General features: G+C 40.6%; 2 protein-coding genes across 7 annotated transcripts in view; both read left to right on the forward strand.

Moving 5' to 3' along the window:
* ARB2A (ARB2 cotranscriptional regulator A) overlaps nucleotides 1-25483 on the forward strand; it is a 474471-nt gene that overhangs the window by 411957 nt on the left and 37031 nt on the right. The gene's annotated exons all lie outside the window — the stretch shown is intronic.
* On the forward strand, nucleotides 21114-21794 carry LOC130021817 (CD9 antigen-like). Its single transcript, XM_056112633.1, has one exon. It carries the CDS (start codon nucleotides 21114-21116, stop codon nucleotides 21792-21794), a length of 681 nt encoding a protein of 226 aa, XP_055968608.1.

Raw genomic sequence — 25483 nt, forward strand, 5'->3', positions numbered from 1 at the left:
TCATTACTCAAAGCAAAAGCTTCTCTTCAGTAGACCTCCTTCCTAACTCCCCATAAGCCGTGTGCATTTTGCATTCCTTAGTTTAAAGCACTTCTGAAACATTTACATGATCAATGTCTTTTGCTTGAAGGATGAAGTTTGCTCTTCCATGGACAAGTGAGAACATATTGATCATTTTATTCTATTTGCTATTTCTAAATTCAATATACCTCTTGAGTCGATAAGCAAGATCGAGAGCATATTCTTTGTGTGTGTGTGCCTGCTTGTAGCTTGTTCTCAAGATCCAAGATACATTTTTGATTAATCACGAATGCTCTGAGGTCATGGGAGCAAATGTGTTTGTAGAGTGTCAGCTGATGCTGTCAGATAAATGTCTTAAGCTTAGCCAGAGTTCGTGCCCCAGCTTTAGGCTGTGCCAAATGTCTCCCCTTGTTGAGGAAGATAACAGCTATACTGGAGGCGACTGAGCTGTTTGTTCACTGACGGGGCTGACCTTGCCAGATGGGGCTACAATCAGGTGAAAGAAAGAGTGGAGATGTTTTTATTGAAACTTTACAAATTTAGACTTTTCATTTGATTCTGATGGTCTTGCTATCCGATAATTTACATCCTAGGCCTTACATCTAGCCTAATTATAACGACATTTCTTCAGTGTTTGTGATGAGACGGACTCCCAGGGATGAATAATTTCTCCAATATTGTTCTTACTGATACTGAGCGTATTTTGGCACTATCAGTGTGTTATTAAAATACTGTAAAAATATGGATATGCTCATTAGGATAAAAGGGGCACATTTCTCTTTGGATTTGGATAGAGGAAATGATTCTTGCATGGTAGTAGGTATATTTGCTTTTTTCCTTTCAGATCCTCCGAATAAAAATATCTGGGCAAAGAGAGGTCACTTGTGTTAATGACCCTTGTCCTTGTATGCTGTTATCTTCAGAGAACTCATTTAATCACATTTACCCCCACTTACAGTAATTTGTCTTCTTTTACTAGACAGAGTCTATAAATAGGAAATAATGACAAACCTAAACTAACACCTGGAGAATGCTTTGTACTGAGGCTTTCTCTGTTTGAGACTAAAGGCGATCAGATTGATCATATGGTGATGCATAAATGATGTCTCTGTAGGCGGTTTGTGGGCATTTGCTGCAAAATACCTTTTAAAAAAAAGTGCCTTTCTTCCATCTTACCCCAGTTTGTTCTTTTCTCCAAAAAAACTGGTTTACTTTTCTTTCCTCTCAATGAGTTCATATTGCCATGGGTAAATCATCAGTGCTAATTAGACAAAATAATGCTGCTTAAAAAAAAAAAGAAAGAAATAACACATCTGTCATGAACTCCCACCAGATCTCTTGGAAATGAGACATTTTAAATATTTTATGCTGAACACAAAATATCTTGAGGAAATGGTTTTATATTCTGTATCCCAAAACAAAACCATCAGTGTCAGAGAGCAGGGCTGCTTAAAAATAGTCCCTGTTAAATTAGTTTATTCAAACTTCCTGACACCTGAAGTGTTGCTTCTACTGGCTACCATATAAATTGCAGACAATAAAGTGGAAGCACTCTTTCAATTTTGACATTTTTTTTCTGTTAAGTGGTACTAGAAAAGGGTTGTATCTCAGTATCCAGAGAAAACTGTATTTCACCTATATACTCTTGGTTTAATTTCGGCAGTGGCTAAAATATCCAAGTAGAAAAGAGAGAAACTGAGAATGACTTATATAATGAAAACTTTATGCTTCTGATAATGTGATTAAAAGAATCAAATCCATGCCAGGGAGATAGTAAAAGGAGTACAAAGTTTGCTTTGAATGGAGCTAAATTCTGTGTGCCTGATCCCTAAGCACAGAACCTGAAGTAGCCTCTGTATACTTCCAGGTGCAATCCAAAAAATAAAATAAAAATAAAATCCATTTGTTATTTTCTGTACTAGTTAAAGATACATAATAGATAATACCCAATCATATCTTCAAATCATAGTGTAGACACAAATAAGAGATTCTTTAATTCCTTTTCATAAAATTTAAAGTTTAGTTTGAGACAAAACTTTGTGAATACAAAGTTTTTTTAAGTATTTCTGTTGACATAATTTTAAGAATCCCTGTCATTCTTATTTGGTGGCTTATTTTTTTCGTCTTTTTCTCATGATCTTAAAAATGCTTTATATATTGGGCCAGAGTGATAGTACAGCAGTAAGGTGCCTGCCTTGCTTGCGCTGACCCAGGTTCAATCTCCAGCATCCCATATTGTCCTCTGAGCACCAGCAGGAGTGATTCCTGAGAGCAGAGTCAGGAGTAGCCCCTGAGCATTGTCAGGAAGGAAGAGAGAGAGGGAGGGAGGGAGGGAGGGAGGAAGGGAGGGTAGGAGAGAGGGAGTGTAGGAGAGAGGGAGGGAGGGAGGTTTTATATACATAACTGTATGCGAACAGCATTTCTGTCATGCCTTTGTTCAGAATCCTGCCCTATGTATTTAAACCATTCGTTTATATTTGCCTCATCAGTTCAAATACACTGAATATTGTTTTACCAAGCCAGATACAGCTAGAAACTGGGAGCATTTTTATACATTTATAGATATGTAGCCCAGTAGTTTATATTATACATAAAAATGCATTCCTGCCACCTGGAAAGAATTCTCAGTGTGACTTGGACCTACCTGCCTGTAGAAAAAAGGAAATAGAAAAAGAACCGATCTTGCGCAAGATTTTCCAGTCTTCCTCAAAATTATTATCTCTTTTATTATGTGAAGTTATTTTATTTTATTTTACTTTATTTTATTTTAATTAGTGAAACATTGTGAGGTACAGTTGTGGACATTACAAGTTTTTGTGCTTGGGTTTCAGTTATACAGTGATCGAATACCCATCCCTCCACCAGTGCCCATTCTCCACCCCCAATGATCCCAGTATCCCTCCCACCCCCACAACCCCCGCCTCGTCCCATTCCACCTCTGTGGCAGGGCATTCCCTTTTGTTCTCTCTCTCCTTTTGGGTGCTGAGGTTTGCAAAAGAGGCGTTGAGTGGCAATCACATTTGGTCTATAGTCTACTTTCAGCATGCATCTCCCATCCTGGGAGGATCCTCACAACACCCTTTACTTGGCGTTCCCTGCTATATCTGAGCTGCCTTTTCCCCTAGCGTGTGCGGCTGGCCTTCAAGTCATGGAGTGAACCTCCTGGTACTTATCTCGACTATTCTTGGATGTTAGTCTCCTGTTTTGTTACTTTATATTCTCCAGATGAATGCAATCCTTCTATGTCTGTCCCTGTCTTTCTGATTCATTTCAATTACATGACATTTTCCATGTAGTGCCACTTGCATGTAAATTTTGTGACTTCATCTTTTCTAACAGCTGCATAGTACTCCATTGTATAGATGTACCAAGTTTCTTTAACCAGTCATCTGTTCTCGGGCACTCAGGTTTTTTCCAAATTTTGGCTATTGTTAATAGTGCAGCAATGAACGTAGAAGTGCAGATGTCATTTTGGCTATACTTTTTTGCCTCTCCAGGATATGTTCCCAGGAGTGGTATTGCTGGATCAAATGGGAGCTCAATTTCTAATTTTTTGAGAATGGTCTATACTGTTTTCCAAAAGGGCTGAACCAGTCAGCATTCCTACCAGCAGTGAAGGAGAGTCCCTTTCTTGCCACATCCGCGCAAACACCGGTTGCCTTTGTTCTTTTGGATGTGGGCCAGTCTCTGTAGTGTGAGATGATATCTCATTGTTTTTTTGATCTGCATCTCCCTGATGATTAGTGATGTAGAGCATTTTCTCCTGTGCCTTTTAGCCATTCGGATTTCTTCTTTGAGAAAGTTTCTGTTCATTTCATCACCCCATTTTTTATGGGGTTGGATGCTTTCTTCTTGTGGAGTTCAACCAGCGCTTTGTATATCCTTGATATTAACCCCTTATCAGATGGGTATTGGGTGAATATCCTTTCCCATTCTGTAGATTGTCTTTGTATTCTGTTCACTGTATCTTTTGAGGTGCAAAAGCTTCTTAATTTTAGATATTCCCATTTGTTTATCTCTGTTTCCACTTGAATGGTCAGTGGAGTGTCATCTTTGAAGTACCGTTAGCCTCAGTATCATGGAGGGTTTTGCCGACCTTGTCTTCGATGTACCTTATGGATTTGGGCCTGATGTTGAGATTTTTTAATCCATTTTGATCTGACTTTTGTGCATGGTGTTAGGTCGAGGTCTAACCCAGTTTTTTTTTTTTTTTGCATGTGATTGTCCAGTTATGCAGCACCATTTGTTGATGAGGCTTTCCTTGCTCCACTTCACATTTCTTGCTCCCTTATCAAATATTAGATGTTCATACATTTGGGGTTGTGTGTACGGATATCCCACCCTATTCATTGGTCTGCTGTTCTGCCTTTGTTCCAGTACCATGCTGTTTTAATTATTACCACTTCGTAGTAGAGTTTGAGTTTGGGAAGGGTAATGCCCCCCACGTCTTTTTCCCAAGAATTGCTTTAGGTATTCGTGGGCATTTGTTGTTCCATATGAATTTCAGGAGTGCTTGATCTATTTCTTTGAAGAATTTCATGGGTATCCTTATAGGGATCACATTGAATCTATATAATGCTTCGGGGAGTATTTCCATTTTGACAATGTTACTTCTTACTATTCATGAGCAGGAGACCATTTCCTCGTGTCCTCTTTTATTAAATTATTATCTCTTAACCACTGTTTGCTCATATCCTCACCAGTCCTTTCTATTGAAATACATAGCTTTAGTTTTTCTTTTTGTTGTTGTTGTTGTTTTTTTTTAATTTCTTGTTTTTGGTGCCACACCTGGAGATGCTCGGGGGTTATTCCTGGCTTTTAATTCATTATTTATTACTCCTGGCAGTGCTCAGGAGACCATATGGGATGCCAGGGATCCACTCTGGCTTGGCCATGTGCAAGACAAGCGCCCTAACTGTTGTGCTCTCACTCTAGCCCAACTCCAGTTTATCTTTCACATTTCATTTCACCCGTTTTCTTTCCCTTTGAGGTTGTTTGCTGTGGTGATGGCTGGAGGATTGCACACACATTTGGCCGTGGAGCTCACCCACTTTTGTTCTAGCGGTGGAACTTCGGAGCTTGAGAGATTGTACCTCAGTTTGCACACTTGAACAGAGTGCTCCCTGGGGGTCATGCTTTTTGTGTGTGTGGTGCTCACACACCTGGCTGTGGTGCCGCCAGAAATCAATCGGGATGCCAGGAGTTACAGATCACAGTGCTGCCAGGCTGAAACAGCAGCTGCCAAGGTCTCACTCAGCACATGAAGGATGCACTGGGGTTTAAACTTGCAATCTCACACTTCCAAGGCAGATGCTGTAGTAACTGAACCATCTCCCAGCCCCTCAGTATTACTTGGAAAGTAGGGGCTAGAGAGATTCGTTCCAAGGACTAGAGTGGAGCTTTTGCGTGTGGGAGGCCTTCATTCAGCCTCCAATTCCTCCAGGTCCCCAAACACTCCTGGGAGCAGTCCTCAAGTAGCTGACCCCGCCTTGCATGCTGCTGACCCTGTTCCAGTCCTGGCATCATATCTCCGGAGCAGGAATGATCCCTGAGAACACAGAGCTAGGAGTTAGTTCCGACCTCAGCCAGATATGATCCAAACCAGCACCCAACACTCCCACCCAACTCTCTTTTATAGGTTATGTCAAGTTGTATTTTCCTTACTGTTTGACTTTCTTATTGAATAAAATACCTTGTTTGTAATTTTCAAGTCACCTCAGAATTTCTGAAAAGTGGGCCCAGGAATGTGGCACAAGGTTAGAGTATGCGGCTTGCAAGTGTGAGGTCAGGGTTGGATTCTTTCTACACCCTGAACCCCACATGCTGCCAGGCAGAGGCTCTGACCCAAGTACTGTAACCACAGCCCAATTGATTCTGGAAACTACTATTATGTGTGCAAAATAGCTTTCTATAAATCTGGTGGTATTTCTCATTTCTGATTGGAGTTGTATTTCTGTTTTGTGTTACTCAAGTTTCGAGGATCTTTTCAGTTATACTCTAGTATTTTTAAGAAGATGATTGGCCATTTTGATCAAATTGTCCAAATACAATTCTACTCTCATTCATTCTCCCACCCAAAATAACTTTTAAGTCGTGAACTTTTTCTTGTCTATTTCTGCCTTTCCCTTCCCTGCCTTTTGTTGTTTATTGTTGGTTGTTGGTGGTCATTGTTATATTGTCTGGGAGTCCCACACTTCCGCGGAGGTCTGCCTCAGCCCAAACACTTGTGATTACACACTTTTATTGCTCTGCTTGGCATTCCGCGATGAGATCACCCTTCAATAGTGTACTGGTGCCAAGGATTAAACGAGTTATTTCCCACCCACAAAACACAGGGACCAGAGAGACAGTAGATAAGGTACTTGTCTTGCACACAGCTGACCTGGGTTCGATCCTTGACACCCCATGTCAGCCTGTGAGCCCACCAGGAGTGATCCCTGAGCACAGAACCAGGAATAAACCCTTAGCATAGCTGATGTGATGCCCCCCCAGACTTTCGTCCCCCCCAAAAAAAACACTGTGTACTACTAAACGACATCCCTGAGCCCTACACTAGGATTTTTATCTTTATTCTTTACTTGATATATCAAAAAAAATGAATTATTGTTGAGTATTTTACTACTTCTTCCATCATCCTCTTGTTTATACTTTTCAGTTGATCACTAAACTGATTATAAAATTATCACTGACCATTTTTACCCAGAAGCAATTTGTATACTAGTAATAATGGCAATTTCTTTATTTTCTGAGACTAATTTGACTTCTTCAAGATTCAGAAGCACTGGAAATTACCAGTGCCCTGTCAGATAAAAATCTATGCAAAATATCTTGTTTTAAGCATTTAAAGTGCTTCCCATACTAATGAGAAAAACAATTCATCATTTTCACGTGTGTAATCAGTGTCAGCATTTTGTGTCACAGTAGAAGTCCTGAAGTGCTGGCTTTTCGAAGGCCCCTGTGAGAAGCTGCCCAGAATCACTTTTTTCTTTTAGGCACTTTCAAAAAACCCTGGCATGGGGAGTGGGGGGGAAGAGTGCAGTTATTTTAAATAGCACAATTGTAAAGTAATGTGGATATTTTCAGTACTGTAAAGCGTACAATCACCACTGCATTTTTCATACGTAAACAGAAGATTGACAATAGGTCTAGAGAAAATCTGTCCCTTTCTAGACTCAATTTTTTTACATATTCCGAAATGTACAAGACATATTGTTTAGAATTTTTCAATTATTCATTATTCATAACTAAATACAACAAATAAACAAACTGTTCTTTAAATTGTCACCATATGAATATTCATTTGGTTGGAGTTAAAATAATATGCTGGGCTTTTCCTAGATTTAACACCATTGAGGGTATTTGTAAGTGGAACTACCAGATATAGTGTTCATCTTTGAATCATGCTAAATATATTTCCTTTCTCATAAAAGGCTACCAATTATACAGGCACCTGGAGAGTGAGAGCCTTCAGCTCTGTTTTGGTCTAAGCTCACTGAGGTACCACTGTGCATATATATATATATATACACACACACATACATATATATACACACACATATATATACCACTGTGCATACATTCATTTGCACCACTGAGTTTATTCATTTGTACCACTGTGCATCTATATGTACCACTGTGCAGATATTAATTTAATAAGAAATGATAGTGTCAAAGTAGAGAAAGAGTATTTTGAAAATTGTCTGCCACACAGGCAGAGGGAGGTATGGAATGGGGTGGGAGGAGAAGGGGATACTGGGGATTTTGGTTGTGGAAAATGTGTACTGGTGAAGGGATGTGTGTTTGATGACTGTATGATCAAAGCTCAAACATGAAAGATTTGTTACTGTGCCTCACGGTGAATTAATAGAAAAGCACTGTAGCACTGTCATCCGGTTGTACATCTATTTGCTCGAGCGGGCACCAGTAATGTCTCCATTCATCCCTATTGTGCATGCTAGTGTAGCCCAATGGTTATCTCCTCGCTCCAGGAACATGAAGTGAGACTTGTTGTTACTGTTTTTGGCATATTGAATACACCACAGGGAGCTTGCCAGGCTCTGCCCTGCGGGCGGGATACTCCCGATATCTTTCCGGGCTCTCCGAGAGGGACGGAGGAATCAAACCCAGATCGGCCACATGCAAGGCAAATGCCCTACCTGCTGTACTATAGCTCCAGCCCAGTAAAAAAAAAAATTTTTAAATGATAGTGTCAAGTATAGCAAGACAATGGACTGACAGGGAAGCAAGAATATGAACTGCTGAACAGTTAGGACCACCTATTGCAGTAGACTAAGCAGATTATAGTTGCTTTAGTGATGGTCGTAGGAAAGATAACACATGTCCAGGATGTGTAAATCATTTAGATAAGGGAAGTGGGGAGAGAGGGAAGGGTGAAGGATGATTTCTTGATTTGGGACTTTAAACATCTGGACCATATCATTTACTGAGATACTGAGGAAATCTTGAAGAGGTATAGGTTTGGGAAGATAAAAGTAAGATGTTGGCACTTAATCACGTTCTCTTTTTTATCTTTGGACATTTAATTAAGGAAATGTTCTAGAAATAAGAGAGTGATTTTTAGGATAAGGGAAAAAAAGTAGTAGTAAATGCTTGTTTTTAAAATCTTGAGCCAACACACAAGATGTTATAACATGAACTAAAGGTTCTCTGAGTAGAAAGTGAAGTTCTTATGACAGTGTGTACAACTATGTTAGGAAACTCACCACTGGCTGGCATGGTCCATACACCCTCAAAACTCAGATCCTTTCTGTCCAGTCCAGATCTTAGGCAAATACCCACAACAACTATTTGCCACGTAACAGAAGTTTTTCAATACCACAACAAAATCAATTTGAAGAGCAAGTTCTCTTTCCCTTGAGTTCTCTGCTAAAGAATCTTTAGAACATTTTATTAAAAATCCATACTTTAGTATTGGGCTGGAGCAGTAGCACAGCAGGTAGGGTGTTTGCCTTGCAGACGGCCGTCCTGGCCGACCAGGCCGACCCAAGTTCGATTCCTCCACCCCTCTTGGAGAGTCCGGCAAACTACCGAGAGTATCTCACCCACACAGCAAAGCCTGGCAAGCTACCCGTGACGTATTCGATATGCCAAACACAGTAACAGGAAGTCTCACAATGTTACTGGGTGCGCTCGAGCAAATCGATGAACAATGGGAGGACAGTGACAGTGACTTTTATATTGCCTTATAAATTTAGCAATTTTTAAATACTCTGTATTTCCCCCAAAATCTCAGTAACCCTTTGAAAAAAAATTCTTGTTTTCTTGTTAGCAGTTTTCACAGTCCTGGAGGATGCACAGAGGATGGAGGGTTGCGGAAAAAGCCATTCTTGTTGATAAGGCATAAAGAGATAGTCCCAAATATTTACTAGTTCTTCCCATGACAGTACTTTTGCTGTTTTACATTTTGACACCATTTGGTATTTTACCATTTAGCGTTATGGTACAATTGTCTAAAACCATACCTTTCAATTACCTTAAGACAAGGTAATTATTTATACATGATACTCTTTGCATATATTCTTTGCTATAAGAAGCAACTTTATCTGCTTTGGCAGACTCTTACTTATTTTCCTTTTAAGTCATGAGAATACAACAGAGGAAAACCAAAACTGGACAAGCATAAGTTAGGTGTTTTACTGTAAAAATGCAAATTAGGGGCCATAGTATAGTTGTAAGATACTTGCTTTGCACGCTGCAAACCCAGGTTTGATTCCTAGCCTAAAATAAAATTTATATTAAAAAAATAACATGGGAGTTAGAATGTAAGAACTTTCAAGAATACCAAAGACAAGGAAGAAAATACACATTTGGAGGGGATGTTTTAGGCACCATGGTTTACAATACCAGCCATTGTTCTTTTGCAATCTATGTTTATGTGAACAGACCTTGCTTTCTGTTTGCTTTTGGACCAAACTCGACTGTGCTCAGGGATTTCTCCTGGGGTTATACATAGAGGTGATGATGGGGACGGGGAGAGGGTGGCCGAACTATATCATATTGTGTCAGGAATAAAACCGGATGGACCTCATGCAAAGCAAGCAACTTACCCCTTGTACTATATTAAATCACTGTCACTGTCACTGTCCTCCCATTGTTCATCGATTTGCTCGAGCGGGCCCAGTAACATTGTGAGACTTCTTGTTACTGTGTTTGGCATATCGAATACACCACAGGGAGCTTGCCAGGCTTTACCGTTTGGGTGAGATACTCTGGGTAGCTTGCTGGGCTCTCTGAGAGGGGCGGAGGAATCGAACTCGGGTTGACCATATTGGCCACTTGTAAGGCAAACGCCCTACCTGCTGTGCTATCGTCCAGCTCACTATATTAAATATCATAGTTTTCATGCCTTCTAATAAAATTGTAATAAATCAAAATTTTTATGTGACTTCTTAAATTAGGACAACTTTTCCTCATCAAGAAATAACATTAAACCTACTTGTGGGGAAGGAGTAAATGTAGTGATTAATATTGCTCTTCCTTCCTTTTGGCCGGAACCACCAGTGCCCAGTAAATCACAAAAATGACCAACACAAAGGGAAAGCGGAGGGGCACCCGCTATATGTTCTCCAGACCTTTCAGAAAACATGGAGTTGTTCTTTTGGCCACATACATGCGTATATACAAGAAAGGTGATATCGTAGACATAAAGGGAATGGGCACTGTCCACAAAGGAATGCCCCACAAATGTTATCATGGCAAAACTGGAAGAGTCTACAATGTTACCCAGCATGCTCTTGGCATTGTGTTAACAAACAAGTCAAGAGAAAGATTCTTACCAAGAGAATTAATGTTCGCATTGAGAATATTAAGCACTCTAAAAGTCAAGACAGCTTCCTGAAACAGGTGAAGGAAAATGATCAAAAAAAGAAGGAAGCCAAAGAGAAAGGAACTTGGGTTCAAGTGCCAGCCTGCTCCACCCAGAGAAGCACATTTTGTAAGAACCAATGGAAAGGAACCTGAGCTGCTGGAGCCCATCCCTATGAATTCATGGCATGAGAAGTGTTTGTTTAAAAATCAAGAGACTCCTGGACTATAAAAAATGGTTTTCTTAAAAAAAAAAACCAAAAGATTGCTCTAATTTTCATAAAATGAAATATACAATCTTAAGTCTTCTAATTTAATCTTTCTTTGCATTTTCTTCATTCTCTAGAACTTGTCTCTGAAGTTACTAAAAATAGCATTTGAGCATAATTTGTCTAGTAATCAATCATAAAATTCACCTTTAAAAAAATAAGGACTGTTTTAGGAATTTACCTTAACTAGCTATTCATAAGCCAATGAGACACAGTTCAGTGGGCAAGGCCCTTTCCTTGTGTATGGCATCCCTAGCTATGATTCCTGGCACCTCGTAGGTCCTGAGTCCTCCAGAAGTGATCCCAGAACACAGCCATGTGTGACCTAGTAACAGACAACAACAACAAAAAAAAACTATCACTAGTTAAATTTAAAATATATATTAAGTATCTTATCAGAACTTTTTTTTAATGACATCTTATTGTCTCACTCCTACTTTGGACAAACTTGCAGGCTATGGAATGTAGCCTGCCCACAGGGCAGAGTCTGGCAAACTCCCCGTGGCGTACCCAATATGCCAAATACCAGTAACAATGATGGGTCTCATTCTCCTAAAGAGCCTTGAATATAATCTCAGGGCTAGGATGAAAGAGACGTTACTGGGGCCTGCTCGAGGCAATCGACGAATAACAGGATGATGAAATGAAATGAAAAAAATTAAGTATCTTCAACCATAAAAATTTCTAAGGAATAGTTTTTAATTGAATTATAGTGAAAATGCACAGTTACAAATCAAGAATGGTTGTTTTGTTTTGTTTTCTTTTGTTACTTTTTGAGTCACCCCTGGTGATGCTCAGGGGTTAATCCTGGCTCTGCACTCAGGAATTACTCCTGGCGGTACTCAGGGGACCATATGGGATGCTGGGAATCGAACCTGGATTGGCTACATGCAAGGCAAGCGCCCTACCCACTATGCTCTCACTCCAGCCCCAATAATAGTTTTTAATACTCTTATCAACCTCCCCTTTTCTTCTCCAGATACTAACCCTAGAAACCATTTGACATTTTTGTTTTTCTCTGCCTACCCTATTTCATTTAGCATAATTCCGTCCACACGTATCTATGATCCACAAATTACAGGATTTTCTTTTTTTAAGGTTAAATCATATATATCTATATAATAACCTTATGTATATGCAAACATCATCACATTTTCTTGACCCATTCACCTACTGATGAACTATTACATTGTTGTTTGTATGCCTTGGGCTCTCTGTTCTGGTTCAGTGACATATAGTTTATGTTTATGCCAATACCATACTGTTTTGATTACTATAGTGTTTTAATATAGTTTGAAATCAGAAAGCGTTGTGCTTCTGTTTTGTTGTTGTTGTTGTTCTTGGATCTTCCTTTAGCTGTTCAGAACTTTCATGATTCTACATAAAATTGGGATTGTTTGTTCTATTACAGTGGTGGAAAACACCATTGTAATTTTGATTGGAACTGCATTTAGTCTTGAAATTGCATTCAGTCTTTATATTCCCTTAGATAGTATAGACATTTTAACAATAATTACTCTTCCAGTACATAAACACAGGATATTTTTCCATGTATTCATGGTATCAGCTGCTTTGTAATTGTCACACCGTTTTTAGTGTGTAATTAATTTGCCTCCCTGGTTACATGTATTTACAAGTATTTTTTTTTTGGTATTTTCATAAATTATATTCTTTTCTCTGGTAGAGGAAAATTCTCAAGCCATGCTCAGGGGCTTCAAGGGCCTTCCCCTCTGATGACCAACCAGGTTGGGAAGCTCAGTGCTCAGACCCAGTGACATGGTGCTGCCGGTGTACCCTGAAGTTTTATGGATCAAACTTGGGTTTGTGCCCCAAACACTGGGTGATTTCCCCAACCCTTAGATTGGTTTTTCATTTTGTTTTTCTGATCATTTGTTAGTATGTAGAAACACAGTTCATTTTTACATATTGATTTTGTGTTCTGAAGCTTTACTATAGTCCTTTATATATGTTAACAGTTATTGTGAAATTCATAGGGACTTTATATATAATATCATGCCATCTGGAATTTGATTTACTGCTTTGCTTCACATTAAAATGTCTTTTACTTCTTCTTACCTAGTTGTTCTGATGAGTACTTCCAGTCTTCTGTTGCTGAATGTGCAGGTGTGGGCATCCTTGGTTTTACCTAATTGTAGAGGAAAAGATTTCAGCATTTCTCCATTAAGTATGATGTAAGCTATGGATCCGCCCTATGTAGCCTTTATTATGTTGAAATATATTCCCTCTATACCCAGTTTGTTGAAAGCGAGCATCCTCAAAAATATTTTGAGGGTGCTGGAGAGATAGCACAGCGGATAAGGTGTTTGCCTTGCACACGGCAAACCCAAGTTCGATTCCTAGCATCCCATATGGTCCCCTGAGCACCACCAGGAGTAACTCCTGAGTGCAGAGCCAGGAATAACCCCTGTGCATTGCCGGGTGTGACCCAAAAAGCAAATAATAATAATAATAATAATAATAATAATAATAATAATAACAATAATAATAATAATTTGAATGTGTGACACTGTCTTTCAGCCTAAAAGGTTGTAGATCGATAAAAATGGTAAATATTTTTCTAATCCATTGGGAGCTTACACTTTAAGACAAAAATTGCTGATTTTGACTTTGAAAACTACTCAACAGCCCAAAAGTAAGGAAATGAATAGGTCAGTGAGAAAGGTGAGAAGAAAGTTTCAGCCCAAAAGGAGCAGCTTGGCAATGACTCCTTGCAAAAGCACACGCCTTGCATGTGTGTGACCTATTAAAATAAAAAGAAAAGGGAAATTAACAAAAACTCAGCCCAAAAGATAGAAGATAGAACAAGGAGAAGAGGGCGGTGAGCAACTGGAACAGTTAAAGAAAAAAATGGACCAGAGCCATCACAGAGCAGTTGGGCTCTTTTCTTGTACCTGGTTGATCCATGCCACCCTGGATGGTCCCTTGAGACCTGCCAGGAGTGGTCCCTGACCAGAGTCAGGAGTAAACTCAGAGCTTACTGGGAATGACCCCAAAACAAAAACGAAACAAAAAAAAAAACTTTAAAAGGTAGAAACAAGTAATGTCAAAAGCTTGCTTAGTTCCAGGGTATTTTTTAACTATTCATTCATTACGTCACCCAAAACCTGATTCAACTTACTCTCATGGCTTGTTATTTCTGGTATTGTCTCAAAATGTGGATTGTCCCCTCGAATTTAGGGCTCCATGTCCAGACGCTAAAAAAAAAAAATTATGTTTCCCTTTGTTTGCCACAAAATACTATATACTAGACCACATTTTTTACTTTATTTCATTCATGAATAAAATCTACTTTCAAGATTTCAAAAAAATTCTATTTTTTTTTTGTTGTTGTTGAAAATCCATGTACATAGTGAATATCGTTTTAAAGCTTTAAAATAAAGTATTAAGCTTTCACCTACATGGTAAGAGTCAAGGATATGCATTATTGAGTGGGAAGGAAGGTCAGAATTTAACCTGAGAGATACACTATAATAAACACAAGATAGAAAAGTGCCAGTAGGGGAAAAATGAATTTTGTTGATTTGTTAAAATATTGCATAACTATCTTTGGAATGGCTTGTTACCACAATTTAATAATAAATCTCCATTCTTCTGTCAAATTAGCCAGGGCAATTGTTGTTCATTTTATATTCAAATAAGCAATGCTATAGCAATATCTTGATAATTGGTTGAACTTGTGAAAGTTGACCTGCATTTCAAGGATCTGGATTGAATCAACTGTATACACTTGTAAAAATGTATACATCTCTTCCATCTCTAAGTCCCATATTATAAAGTGTGTACCCATTTTTTTAACAAAAGGTCTTCCTCATAACTTATTTATTTCTCATTACTAATGCGTGCTAAATATCTCTGCTTTAGATGCTAACATTGCATGATGGTACATTTATTCAAATAAAGATGGAAGTCTTTAAAGATGCCCACTAAGGTATCTTGTGCAATCTTCTATCGGGATTGTATCTCCATTTTAGTTTGTATGACACTACCTGTTTTGAATGGGATAAAGACTCATTGTTACTGTTGGGCCTGTTTTCAAACTCAATATTCATCTGGCCCTTTGTGGCTGGCATTTTTATCACGCATTCAGAACAGCTTCCCTTTGCTGATCTGCCATTTTCCTGCAAATCGCTGTTTCACTTGTAAGATTTCTAATGAGACAAGCTTAGACCTGGCTGCCTTTTTCTCAGTAACAGAGAAAAGAAACGTCTCTGGTGCCCGGGATGCCTAGAAAGTTGATTCATGTGTAAATTATCATTTGGCCTTTATTTGCTTGGCCTGTGGAGAGTACACATGGAGATAAAAGGCTCGGCAGGTCAGGCCTCAGAACGTGCACGTTCCTCTTGTGGCTGCAGTGGCAGTGTTGGAATTGTCACAGATTATCAGACATACTATAGTGCCTTATCATTATTTATTTGCAGTTTTCTGTGGAGAACTCGAACATGGATGATGTTTCTGAGACACTATGTACTTCACCCCTATTTGTTCATCATCTCACATTCTGTTCCATATTTGTGTGTGTGTGTGTGTGTGTGTGTGTGTGTGTGTGGGTGTTGCCAGCGCTGGAACCCAGAGCCTCACACGTTTAAGGCATGCACTTTACTGCTGTTTTATATACCAGATCCTAAGTTCAGATTCTAAATAATGAGTTTATGGGTTTTTGTTTGTTGTTTATTTTTTAATTTTTTTATTTTATAAGTTAGTTCACAATATTTGATTACATTTAATATTCAAACACGAATTCCACCACCATTATACCTTCCCACCGCCAAATTCGGGATGTTTCCATTCCAAGCTCCAATTCCTGTCCCAAAACGCAACCGAAAGAATATATTTTCTGTTGTCTGTTATGAAGAACTGCTGAACATGCCTACAAAAAAAGTGTTCGTATAGGAAACAGTGTGAAATTTATTCTGTTTTGGCAGGAGCCATTGAGACATTCTATAGAATATCACTAGCAGGTTGTTAAAGTTTGGGTGATGTGAGCTTTGGTATATATACATCTGAAAATATGTATATAGGCATATATACATATATATGTATTTCCCTCTATGATTTGTCTGAACCTCATCAAATATGGTGTGGCAATCATGGAGAATGAGTAGGGAGTGTCTTGTGATGTGTCGTGGCAGCGCGGTCCAGGAATATGTTCACTCATATGTGAGACTCGGCCCAAGTACGTGAGGAGCGGCCTTGAGTGTGGTGGTGGTTGGGTTGTGGAGGTTTGCAGCTGTTGGGGTTCTCACCCGCTCCCTCTAGTGCTCCCCGAGTGAAACAGCCTGGCGGGGAGTCCGGTGGCATGGCTGTGGGGGCCTCATGTTATGCTCCCTTCTGAGACAAATAGCTGTGTGATCTCAGTGTTTGGGGCTTTTTTTTTTTTCTAGTATCTTTAGGTTTCTGCCATTGATGTTCCTGACTTCCGTCTGTCTCCTTTTTCTCTCATCTTTTTGTTTTGTCCTACTGGGTTGTTGTCCAGTTGTGTGTGTGTGTGTGTGCATGTGTGTGTGTGTGTGTGTGTGTGTGTGTGTGTGAACTATGAATACTATCTTGTTCTATCTATCCTATTAGTGAGATAGAATACTATAATACTTTTATCAGGGTATATCCTATTAGTCATTGGAGCAGCAGAGTGCTGTTGGAATATGTACAACAGCATCTAAGCACTGCAGAAATCAGTCATAGAAGGCTGTAAACAATGTTAACTGAAACGCAGTTGGTTTTCTTTAAAGTAAAATTACTTAATGTACCTAGATTATTCACTCTTAAGTGAAGTAAACAAAGGGTTAGTTTGATTAGGTGTTTTTTTTGCGGGGGGGGGGGTGGGAGGTGGGTCACACCCGGCGATGCTCCAAGGTTACTCCTGGCTGTGCACTCAGGAATTACCCCTGGTGTTGCTCAGGGGACCATATGGGATGCTGGGAATTGAACCCAAGTCGGTCGTATGCAAGACAAACGCCCTACCCACTGTGCTATCACTCCAGCCCCAAGTTTGGTTAGTTTTTTAAGTGCATTAGACCAGTTTTCCAGCTAATTCTGACTTTACAAGGTTAATTTCTGTATATATAATACTAAAAAATGCATTAACTAAATCCCCAAATTATATCTTCAACCTACCTATATTATCAAGCTCTTTCACATAAATATATACAGACAATATAATTCTGTAACTTTTTTATTTCTATACTTTGTGTTATATATATATATATATAACATGATTTTTTTTCCTTTTGGAAAAAAATTTTGGGTCATATCTGGTTATGCACAGGGGTTACTTGGGCTCATGCACTCAGGAATTACTCCTGGCGGTGCTCAGGGGACCATATGGGAAGCTGAGAATTGAACCCAGATTGGCTGCATGCAAGGCAAATGCCCTACCTGCTCTGCTATCGCTTCAGCCCCATCCTTGGTTTTTTTTATGTTTACTTTATTTTTTTTTAATTTTTATTAGTGAAACACCATGAGGCACAGTTGTAGACTTACAAATTTTTGTGTTTGGGTTTCAGTTATACAATGATCGAGTACCCATCCCTCCACCAGTGCCCATTTTCCACCACCAATGATCCCAGTATCCCTCCCACCTCCCAAGGCCCCTCAATCCTACCCCGCCTCTGTGCAGGGCATTCCCTTTTGTTCTCTCTCTCCTTTTGACATCCTTGTTATTTTTTGAAGTGTAAAAATCAACATATGTTTTAATACTTTCCTTAGTAAATTAATAATTACTAGAGGATTATTGAGTCATAACTGCTAGCTGTGCTTTTATTTTTATTATAATAAAAGTTAAAGGGAGTCTTATAAAATACTACCTTCACTTTTTTCAAAAGCTTTCCTTGGGGAGATTTCTTCACTGTTGAATAAATTATGCTGGGGTGGGGGGGCAGGAGGGGTGTAAGCGGAATATTTTACTTAAAAAAAGTTTGGGTTCCTGAGATCAAACTCAGGACTTCATATAGTCAAAGCATATTCTCTTTACCACTGAGCCATATCTCTGCCTGATCCCCCCAAAACTGTAAATTTTATTACAACTTTTGATACTATTCTAGGGAAAGCAACTCATTATTTAGATCTTCTATACTTGTAATTCACCATTTGATATTTGTCGTTGTCACCAACATCTGAACAATGGGGACATCTCCTTTTCTTTAGCCTTTCACTCTGCTCCACTTTCCAGACTGAAGCCCAGTCTCTGATCTGGAAGGACAGCACCACTCAGGTCACAAACCCTCACGGACATGATATTCTTCATGCTCAGTCCCTCCCATAACCTGTGTTCTGCATGGTGTAGGGAGGAGACAGGTATAAACGAAACCTTCTCCAGTGACCAGTTAAATTGCTTCTTTTGTCACTTTCTTCAAGTTTTCTCTTTTTTAAAACTTATTTTTAATTTTTTTTTATCACTGTGCTGGAGCGATAGCACAGCGGTAGGGCGTTTGCCTTGCACGCAGCCAACATGGCCGACCCGAGTTCGATTCCTCCGCCCCTCTCGGAGAGCCCAGCAAGCTACCGAGAGTATTCGATATGCCAGACACAGTAACAACAAAGTCTCCAATGGAGACGTTACTGGGCCCGCTCGAGCAAATCGATGAACAACGGGAGGACAGTGACAGTGACAGTGACAGTTTTAATCACAGTGAATTGCACAGTTACAAAGTTATTCATCACTAAATTACATGCCTACAGTATTCCAATACCAGTCCCTTCACAGGTGCTCACTTCTGTCCATCAGTGTCCCCAGTTCTCCCCCACCCTCACCCTACAACTTCCCCTGCCTGTCCCTATGGCAGGCACTTTTTTCCTAAAAAAAAAAATAATAATTTATTTAAGAACCATGATTTACAAAGTTACTGATAGTTGTATTTTAGGTATACAGTAATTCAACACCAGCCCCTCTACAAGTGTGAACTTCCTTCCCCTAGTGTTCCCAGATTCCCTCCATATCCCAACCCCCACTCCTACTCCGCCCCCACCTGTTAACTTGACAGCACATTGCAAAGTTTCAGTGGTCGTATGGCGGGCACTTGTCCACTCCGCCATTTTGCATGTCTCCTTCTAGGCCAGAGTAATTCTTTGAATGTAGCCGAAGTGGAAAAGGAAACCCGGAGAAAACCTTTAGGGAGCTCTCCCTCAGAGAAAGGAAAGTTGGTGTTTCACCAGCTCAGCTACCTTGTTCTTTAGTTCCAAATAGTCGCTTTATCAAAAATTCTTTTGAGGAGACCTGTGAAAAATCTCTTGACACAGATAACCTAATTGTTTTATCACTTGTTTGACTATAGTTGTTTATAGTTTGATTTTAACCAGGAGAGGGACTACACACATGAGGAAAATATACAAGATTGAGTAAAAGTGAGAAAAGCAGAAAGATAAAGTTCTCTGGAGCCACGTTGTTTAATTCCAGCCTGCTACCCAGGGAAGAGCTTAGGAGACCTGTGGGGAAACGATCATTTTATTGAGGTTATCTCAGTGACCCCTCACACACTCAGAATTCTGAGGAAGTCGTGTAATTGTATTTTTACCTTTGCATTCTTTGTGTCTTGCCAAAGACACTTAGTTCGATGAGTATAAATAGATTTCATGTACATGTGTATGGAGTGCAGCATGCAAATTTAACACTTGGGGATAAGTATCAACACTTGCGGTAATTTTCCTAAGAATATATGGTATACATCTGTGTTGAGATAGGCACACTATAATTATGACAATTAAAGACATTTAAAGGTAGCAAACAGATTTGTTTTGATATATAAGAATTTATTTACCCTCATAACTGAACTCATACAATAGCTCCTATTTACTTTTATCCATGAAAGGATAATGTGTTTTAATTAAACCCTTTTGTCTACAAGGAATAGATACCCACTCAGTGAGTTTGAATTGAATTTATAGTTTGTCTCCAAAGAAAATTTTTACAGAAAATATATAAGAACTGAACTTGTACTGAAATTTTAATTGAAGTCACTTAGACTTTATAAAGCTGCTTTAATGTCAAATTTATCCAGTATGTGTTTCTGTAAGGGTACTTGTTGCTTTGTGATTGTATAGTCATTGACAGTTATTGCTGTAGGAAAAACACTCTCACCTCTTGTTTCTCCGAAGACCTGGTATTTCTCTAAAGGAATGTTTCTCTTACTTCTTCTGTTCACTACATACCGACCAGCTTCTTCTCCTGTGTACTCTTTCGGCCCACTGTAAACTTTAGCAAGTAGCTCTCCCCAGTTTTAACATCACCTCAAATTCAGTCCTCCACCAATTGCTGGTTTCCACTATTCATGAAATTGTTTAGGGGGGTGAAGCAGGTAGGGCTTTTGCCTTGCACACAGCCAACCCCGGTTCAATCCACAACACCAGATACGGTTCCCTGAACCCCACCAGGAGTGATCCTTTAGTGGAGAATATTCCTTGAGCACCCCTACCATGGCCCCAAAACCAAAAGATATGTGTGTATGACCCCCTGATCACTATGATTTCAAAAGGTTTTCATAAGTAATTTGATTGCAGTAGAAGGGCTGGTTGGTGAACACCTATGAATGATGCAGTCCTCTAGTATATAAGCTTGACAAATAACTCTGGCTGGGGCACCAAGCTAGTAATATGACCGATTTTTTCCATGTCAGTTCCTCTAGGAAGTCCCAGAGACAAGATTATGTAGGCGTGCCCTCCTGCCCTCAGCTACAGTGATGGCCTATGTAATGTCTCCTCAGTTCTCTCATAAAGGAGGGTGTGTGAAAACAATCCCTCTATCTTTCCTGTTGACTCGCCTGCGCCTGGCCCAGCTACTGGCTTATAATTGTATCCAGGGTTTAGTTTATTGACTACCATGTGCCTGAAGCCTGTAAGAATCAAGTGCTTTCCACTGGGAGTTTAGAGAGGCCTCTGAAGGCCACCTCTCACGACGCCAGCACCTCGCCGGGAGTGCCACGCTCACCCCTCCCGGCTGCACCACCCCAGTTCCACTCCGGGCAGGCCCAGGCCCATCTCGCCCACACCATGCCGGTGAGGGGCGGCATCGAGTGCATCAAACACCTGCTCTTTGCGTTCAACCTGGTCAACTGGCTGGTCGGCATGGTCGTCCTGAGCATCGGGCTCTGGCTGCGGTTTGATGCACAGACCAGAAGCATCTTCGAGCAAGAGAACCCCCACTCCAGCTTCTACACAGGCGTGCTCGTTGTGATCGGCGTGGGCGCGCTCATGGTGCTGGTGGGCTTCCTGGGATGCTGCGGGGCCAAGCAGGAGTCCCAGTGCATGCTGGTGATGTTCTTCTGCTTCCTCCTGGCGATATTTGTCGTGGCCTTGCACGCGGCCATCTGGAGCAGCTCCCACAAGGACAGGTTGATCAAGGAGGTGCAGGATTTCTACATAGACGCCTACAAGAAGCTGAGGAACAAGGAGGACCTCCAGAGGGAGGCGCTGAGGGTCATGCACGTCGCCCTGAAGTGCTGCGGCGTCGCTGGGGGCGTGGAGCAGTTCATCTCCGACATCTGCCCCAAGAAGAGTCTGTTGGGCAGCCTGCAGGTGAAGCCCTGCCCTTTGGCCATCAGCCAGATCTTCAACAGAAAGTTCCACCTCCTCAGTGCGATAGCCATCAGCATCTCCTTGGTGATGGTCTTCGGCATGGTCTTCAGCATGGTCCTGTGCTCGGCCATCCACGAGAGCCAGCGGAGGGGCTAGAGGCAGCTGGTCACCCTGAGCAGGAACACAGACCCCTGAACACGGCTATGCATTCTCCCGAGACTTAGGGTTGTTCATTTTGTCTTGCCATTAACATGAGTCTCGTTCTCTGTTTCTTAACAGTAGTTTTTCTGTGAGTCTTCTTTTTTTGGTCTTCTTTTTAGTTTTTATTAGTGAAACACCATGAGGTACAGTTGTAGACTTACAAATTTTTGTGCTTGGGTTTCAGTTATACAATGATCCAGTACCCATCCCTCCACCAGTGCTTTTTCAGTATAGATATTTGTAGTGGAAGGATTGGGGGATATGGTTTACTTTGGTATAGATATGTAGCATATATTATTACAATAAGCAAAAATCCTGCAGTGAAAGGTATATTTTCTAGACTCTAGACAAAAGATATTGTGCATAAAGAGAATTCTTTTTAGTCTTTAAACAGTTATAATATATATATATCAAATTTAATCAGGTAAATAGGGAGGAAAAAACTCAACTCTCCTTAGATGTGACCATTTTTGAGTGTTATATTATCCGTATCTGTCACAGTTACTGACGCATCACTCTCCAGGAATCATATTCTGTTGGTTCTTTCTTTTTTTATTTTTTAATCTGAAGTTTCTTTTCTATTCCCAATGCCCCATGTTAATCCAAGACGTCTTCGCCTCTACTTCACTAGTCTTCGATCTCTTCCCCTCTGTGATGTCCCAGCTAAAAATTTTTCATACTCTTTCTCTGTGGGAAAAAAAAACCCTTAATTGAACCCTCTTCTTCTTAAAGAAAGAAAATTCAAAATGTCAAGTCCTTCACTTTCTTTTTTTTGTTTGTGTTTTGTTTTTGGGTCACACCCAGCGATGCATAGGGATTACCCTGGCTTTTGGAATTACTCCTGGCGGTGCTCGGGAGACCATCTGGGATGCTGGGAATCGAACCCGGGTCGGCCGCGTGCAAGGCAAATGCCCTACCCACTGTACTATCACTCCAGCCCCAAATCCTTCACTTTCTTATTCCTGTTTAATCTCTTACTGGTCTTTCTACTGCTTTCTTATATTGTCTTTCACTCATCCAAAAAGTCCACCCTAGTCTCCAAATACATTATGAACATTTCTAGCTTCCTTTGCTCAATATTCAATAATCTTGCTTCTTCAATATTTCACAATTGTTCCTCTTTCAAAACCTCACCTCAAATGCCACTTTCTTCATAAAGTTCTTCAATCAGAAGTGATTGCCCAGTTTTATGCATTCACTTCCTACTCTAAAGCTGGATAACTTGTCTTCTGGTATCCAGCTGATGTTAACATCTGCTTCCTTGTAATATTACTTTGTCTTTTAGCCAGAGTGATGGCTCAGAGGACTAACCTGCTTTAGCATGCAGGAGGCCCAGGTTCTATTCATGAACTGCATGATTCCCCAAGCACTGCCAGAGACAGCACCCACCGGGAAGAGCCTCTGAACACCACTTGGTGTCATCCCCAAAATTACTTTGTCCATTTTCATGTGTATCAAGGTGAAGGTTGTATACTGCAGTCAGAGTGCTTCTGAGTCCTGCTATTAGTGCGAAAGCAGATTTTCCTACACAGGTAGGGTCTTGAGAATTGCACGAAAGATTTGCATACAAAAACTCATTAGATTAAAGTCTAGAGTTTATTGTACAGATAAAGTCGAGGGGTCCAGGTCCCTCCCCAGATGCCCAGTCCTCACCTTTAGCCATGAACGGCATCACTAGTTTGGTCCTGACACTGCCCCATCCTGTGCACAATGGCCATGTCCTGTCCCTGAGACGCTCTCTCTATCCTGCATACACTTCCCCCGGTCTCCAGCCATGGCCACATGCATGAGGATGAGACACCTGTGCTCAGCCTGTCAGAGCCTGGGTGTCCAAGCCCTGCCTGAATTCCTGGACCTGTGAATCCTGCTTGTGTTTTGCCCCTATCTGGACTTGCCTGTACTAGACCATGTTTTCAGGTGCCAGAGAGAGAGAGACAGACAGACAGACAGACAGAGAGTTCGCGCTCACTGGGGGCTTCCTTTTACCTGCTGTTGGTCTCAGCCCAGCCATCCCATTATCTATTCTACTGGGCCACCTGTTTCATGGGTAGAAATTTAAAGTGTTCCACACCTCAGCTCCTGCTACTGTATCACTGTCTCTACAAGTTACTTATCTGAATAACTTAGCAAGTAAATTAACCTTTGCATATTTGAGCTATGTCATTTTGACATAGCTATGGGGGGAGGTAGGTGCGGGAGTAGAGTGGATATTAGTATTTTCATACTGTAAGAAATCAGTGTAGCGAAATTTACATACAAGTGGTACTACATGGAAAGTATCATTCTAAGTGAAATGAGTCAGAAAGTGAGGGACAGACATAGAAAGATTGCATTCATCTGGGGAACATAAAGTAACAAAATAGGAGATTAACACCCAAGAATGGCTGAGATTAATACCAGAAATTTTACTCCATGGATTGGAGGCCAACCACACATACTAGGGGAAAAGGGAGCTCAGATAGAGAAGGGAACACCAAATAAAGGGCATTGGGAAGATCCTCCCAGGATGGGAGAAGCATGCGGAAAGTAGACTATAGACTAAACATGATTGTCACCCATTGCCTATTTTGCAAACCACAGCACCCAATAAGAGAGAGAGAACAAAAGGGAACGCCCTGCCACAGAGGCAGGGTGTGATGGGGGGTATGGGGGGTGGGAGGGATACTGGGATCTGTGGTGGTGGGAAATGGGCACTGGTGGAGGGATGGGTATTTGATCATTGTATAATTGATACCCAAGCACAAAAATGTGTAAGTCTGCAACTGTACCTCATGATGTCTCACTATTTAAAAAAATAAATAAATAAATTTTAAAAAATAAATAAAATAAAATAAAAAACACTGGAAAAAAAAAGAAATCAGTGTAGTGGTGCCCCTAACATACAATGAATACTAGTAAAATTATGAGTACATGTTTGACTAATCTGCTAATTTATAACTTGTTATGTGATAGATAACCTACTGGATATAGTAAAAAGAGAGTTAAGACAAAAACTTTGCTAGCCTGACCCAAGATAGTACAGGGTTTAAGATGCTTGCATTTTTTTCATACAGCCCACCCTAGTTCAATTCATGGCACCATGTATGGTCCCACAAGAACCACCAAACTTGTGAACAAGAGAGTTACCTCTGTCCTCTCTCAGTTAGATTCTAAGCCCCTTACGGCTCATTAATTGGATCAGTACATATTTCCTAAACATCCTTATCTTCAAAAGCCACATACCAGGAGCAGAGATTGCAAAGGAGTCATATAAAACCCTTAGCTTCTAGACCAATCTAACCAAATTGCAGAGCACTGTGCTTGGAGCAGCATTTCTCAACAGGCACCATATGTTTCCCTGTGGGCCCCCGGAATATTCCAAGAGGACCACAAGTAAAATATCGAAATGGGCCCACAGCACGAGACTAGGGGGCCAACCAGTTGGATAGGGGACCAAAGGGAGAAAAAAAGGCCAGAGGGGGCCGTTGTTGAAAAATGCTCTAGATCTCAATAATTTGCTGCCACTTTCCAGATGTTAACATTTTTGCGTTTGTATTGGGTCCAGAGCTGTACCCAGCAGTGCTCAGGGCTTACCGCTGCTCTTGGATCAGGGATAGCTCCGTGTAGTTGGCAGGGGAACATAATGGGGGCCAGGAATTAAGCCC

This window comes from Sorex fumeus, unplaced genomic scaffold (assembly GCF_029834395.1).
Source record: "Sorex fumeus unplaced genomic scaffold, SorFum_2.1 ptg000018l, whole genome shotgun sequence".
Taxonomy (NCBI): Eukaryota; Metazoa; Chordata; class Mammalia; order Eulipotyphla; family Soricidae; genus Sorex; species Sorex fumeus.

What these genes read in the sequence shown, in the direction of transcription:
- LOC130021817 (XM_056112633.1), top strand. Translation starts at nt 21,114, where the DNA reads ATGCCGGTGAGGGGCGGCATCGAGTGCATCAAACACCTGCTCTTTGCG.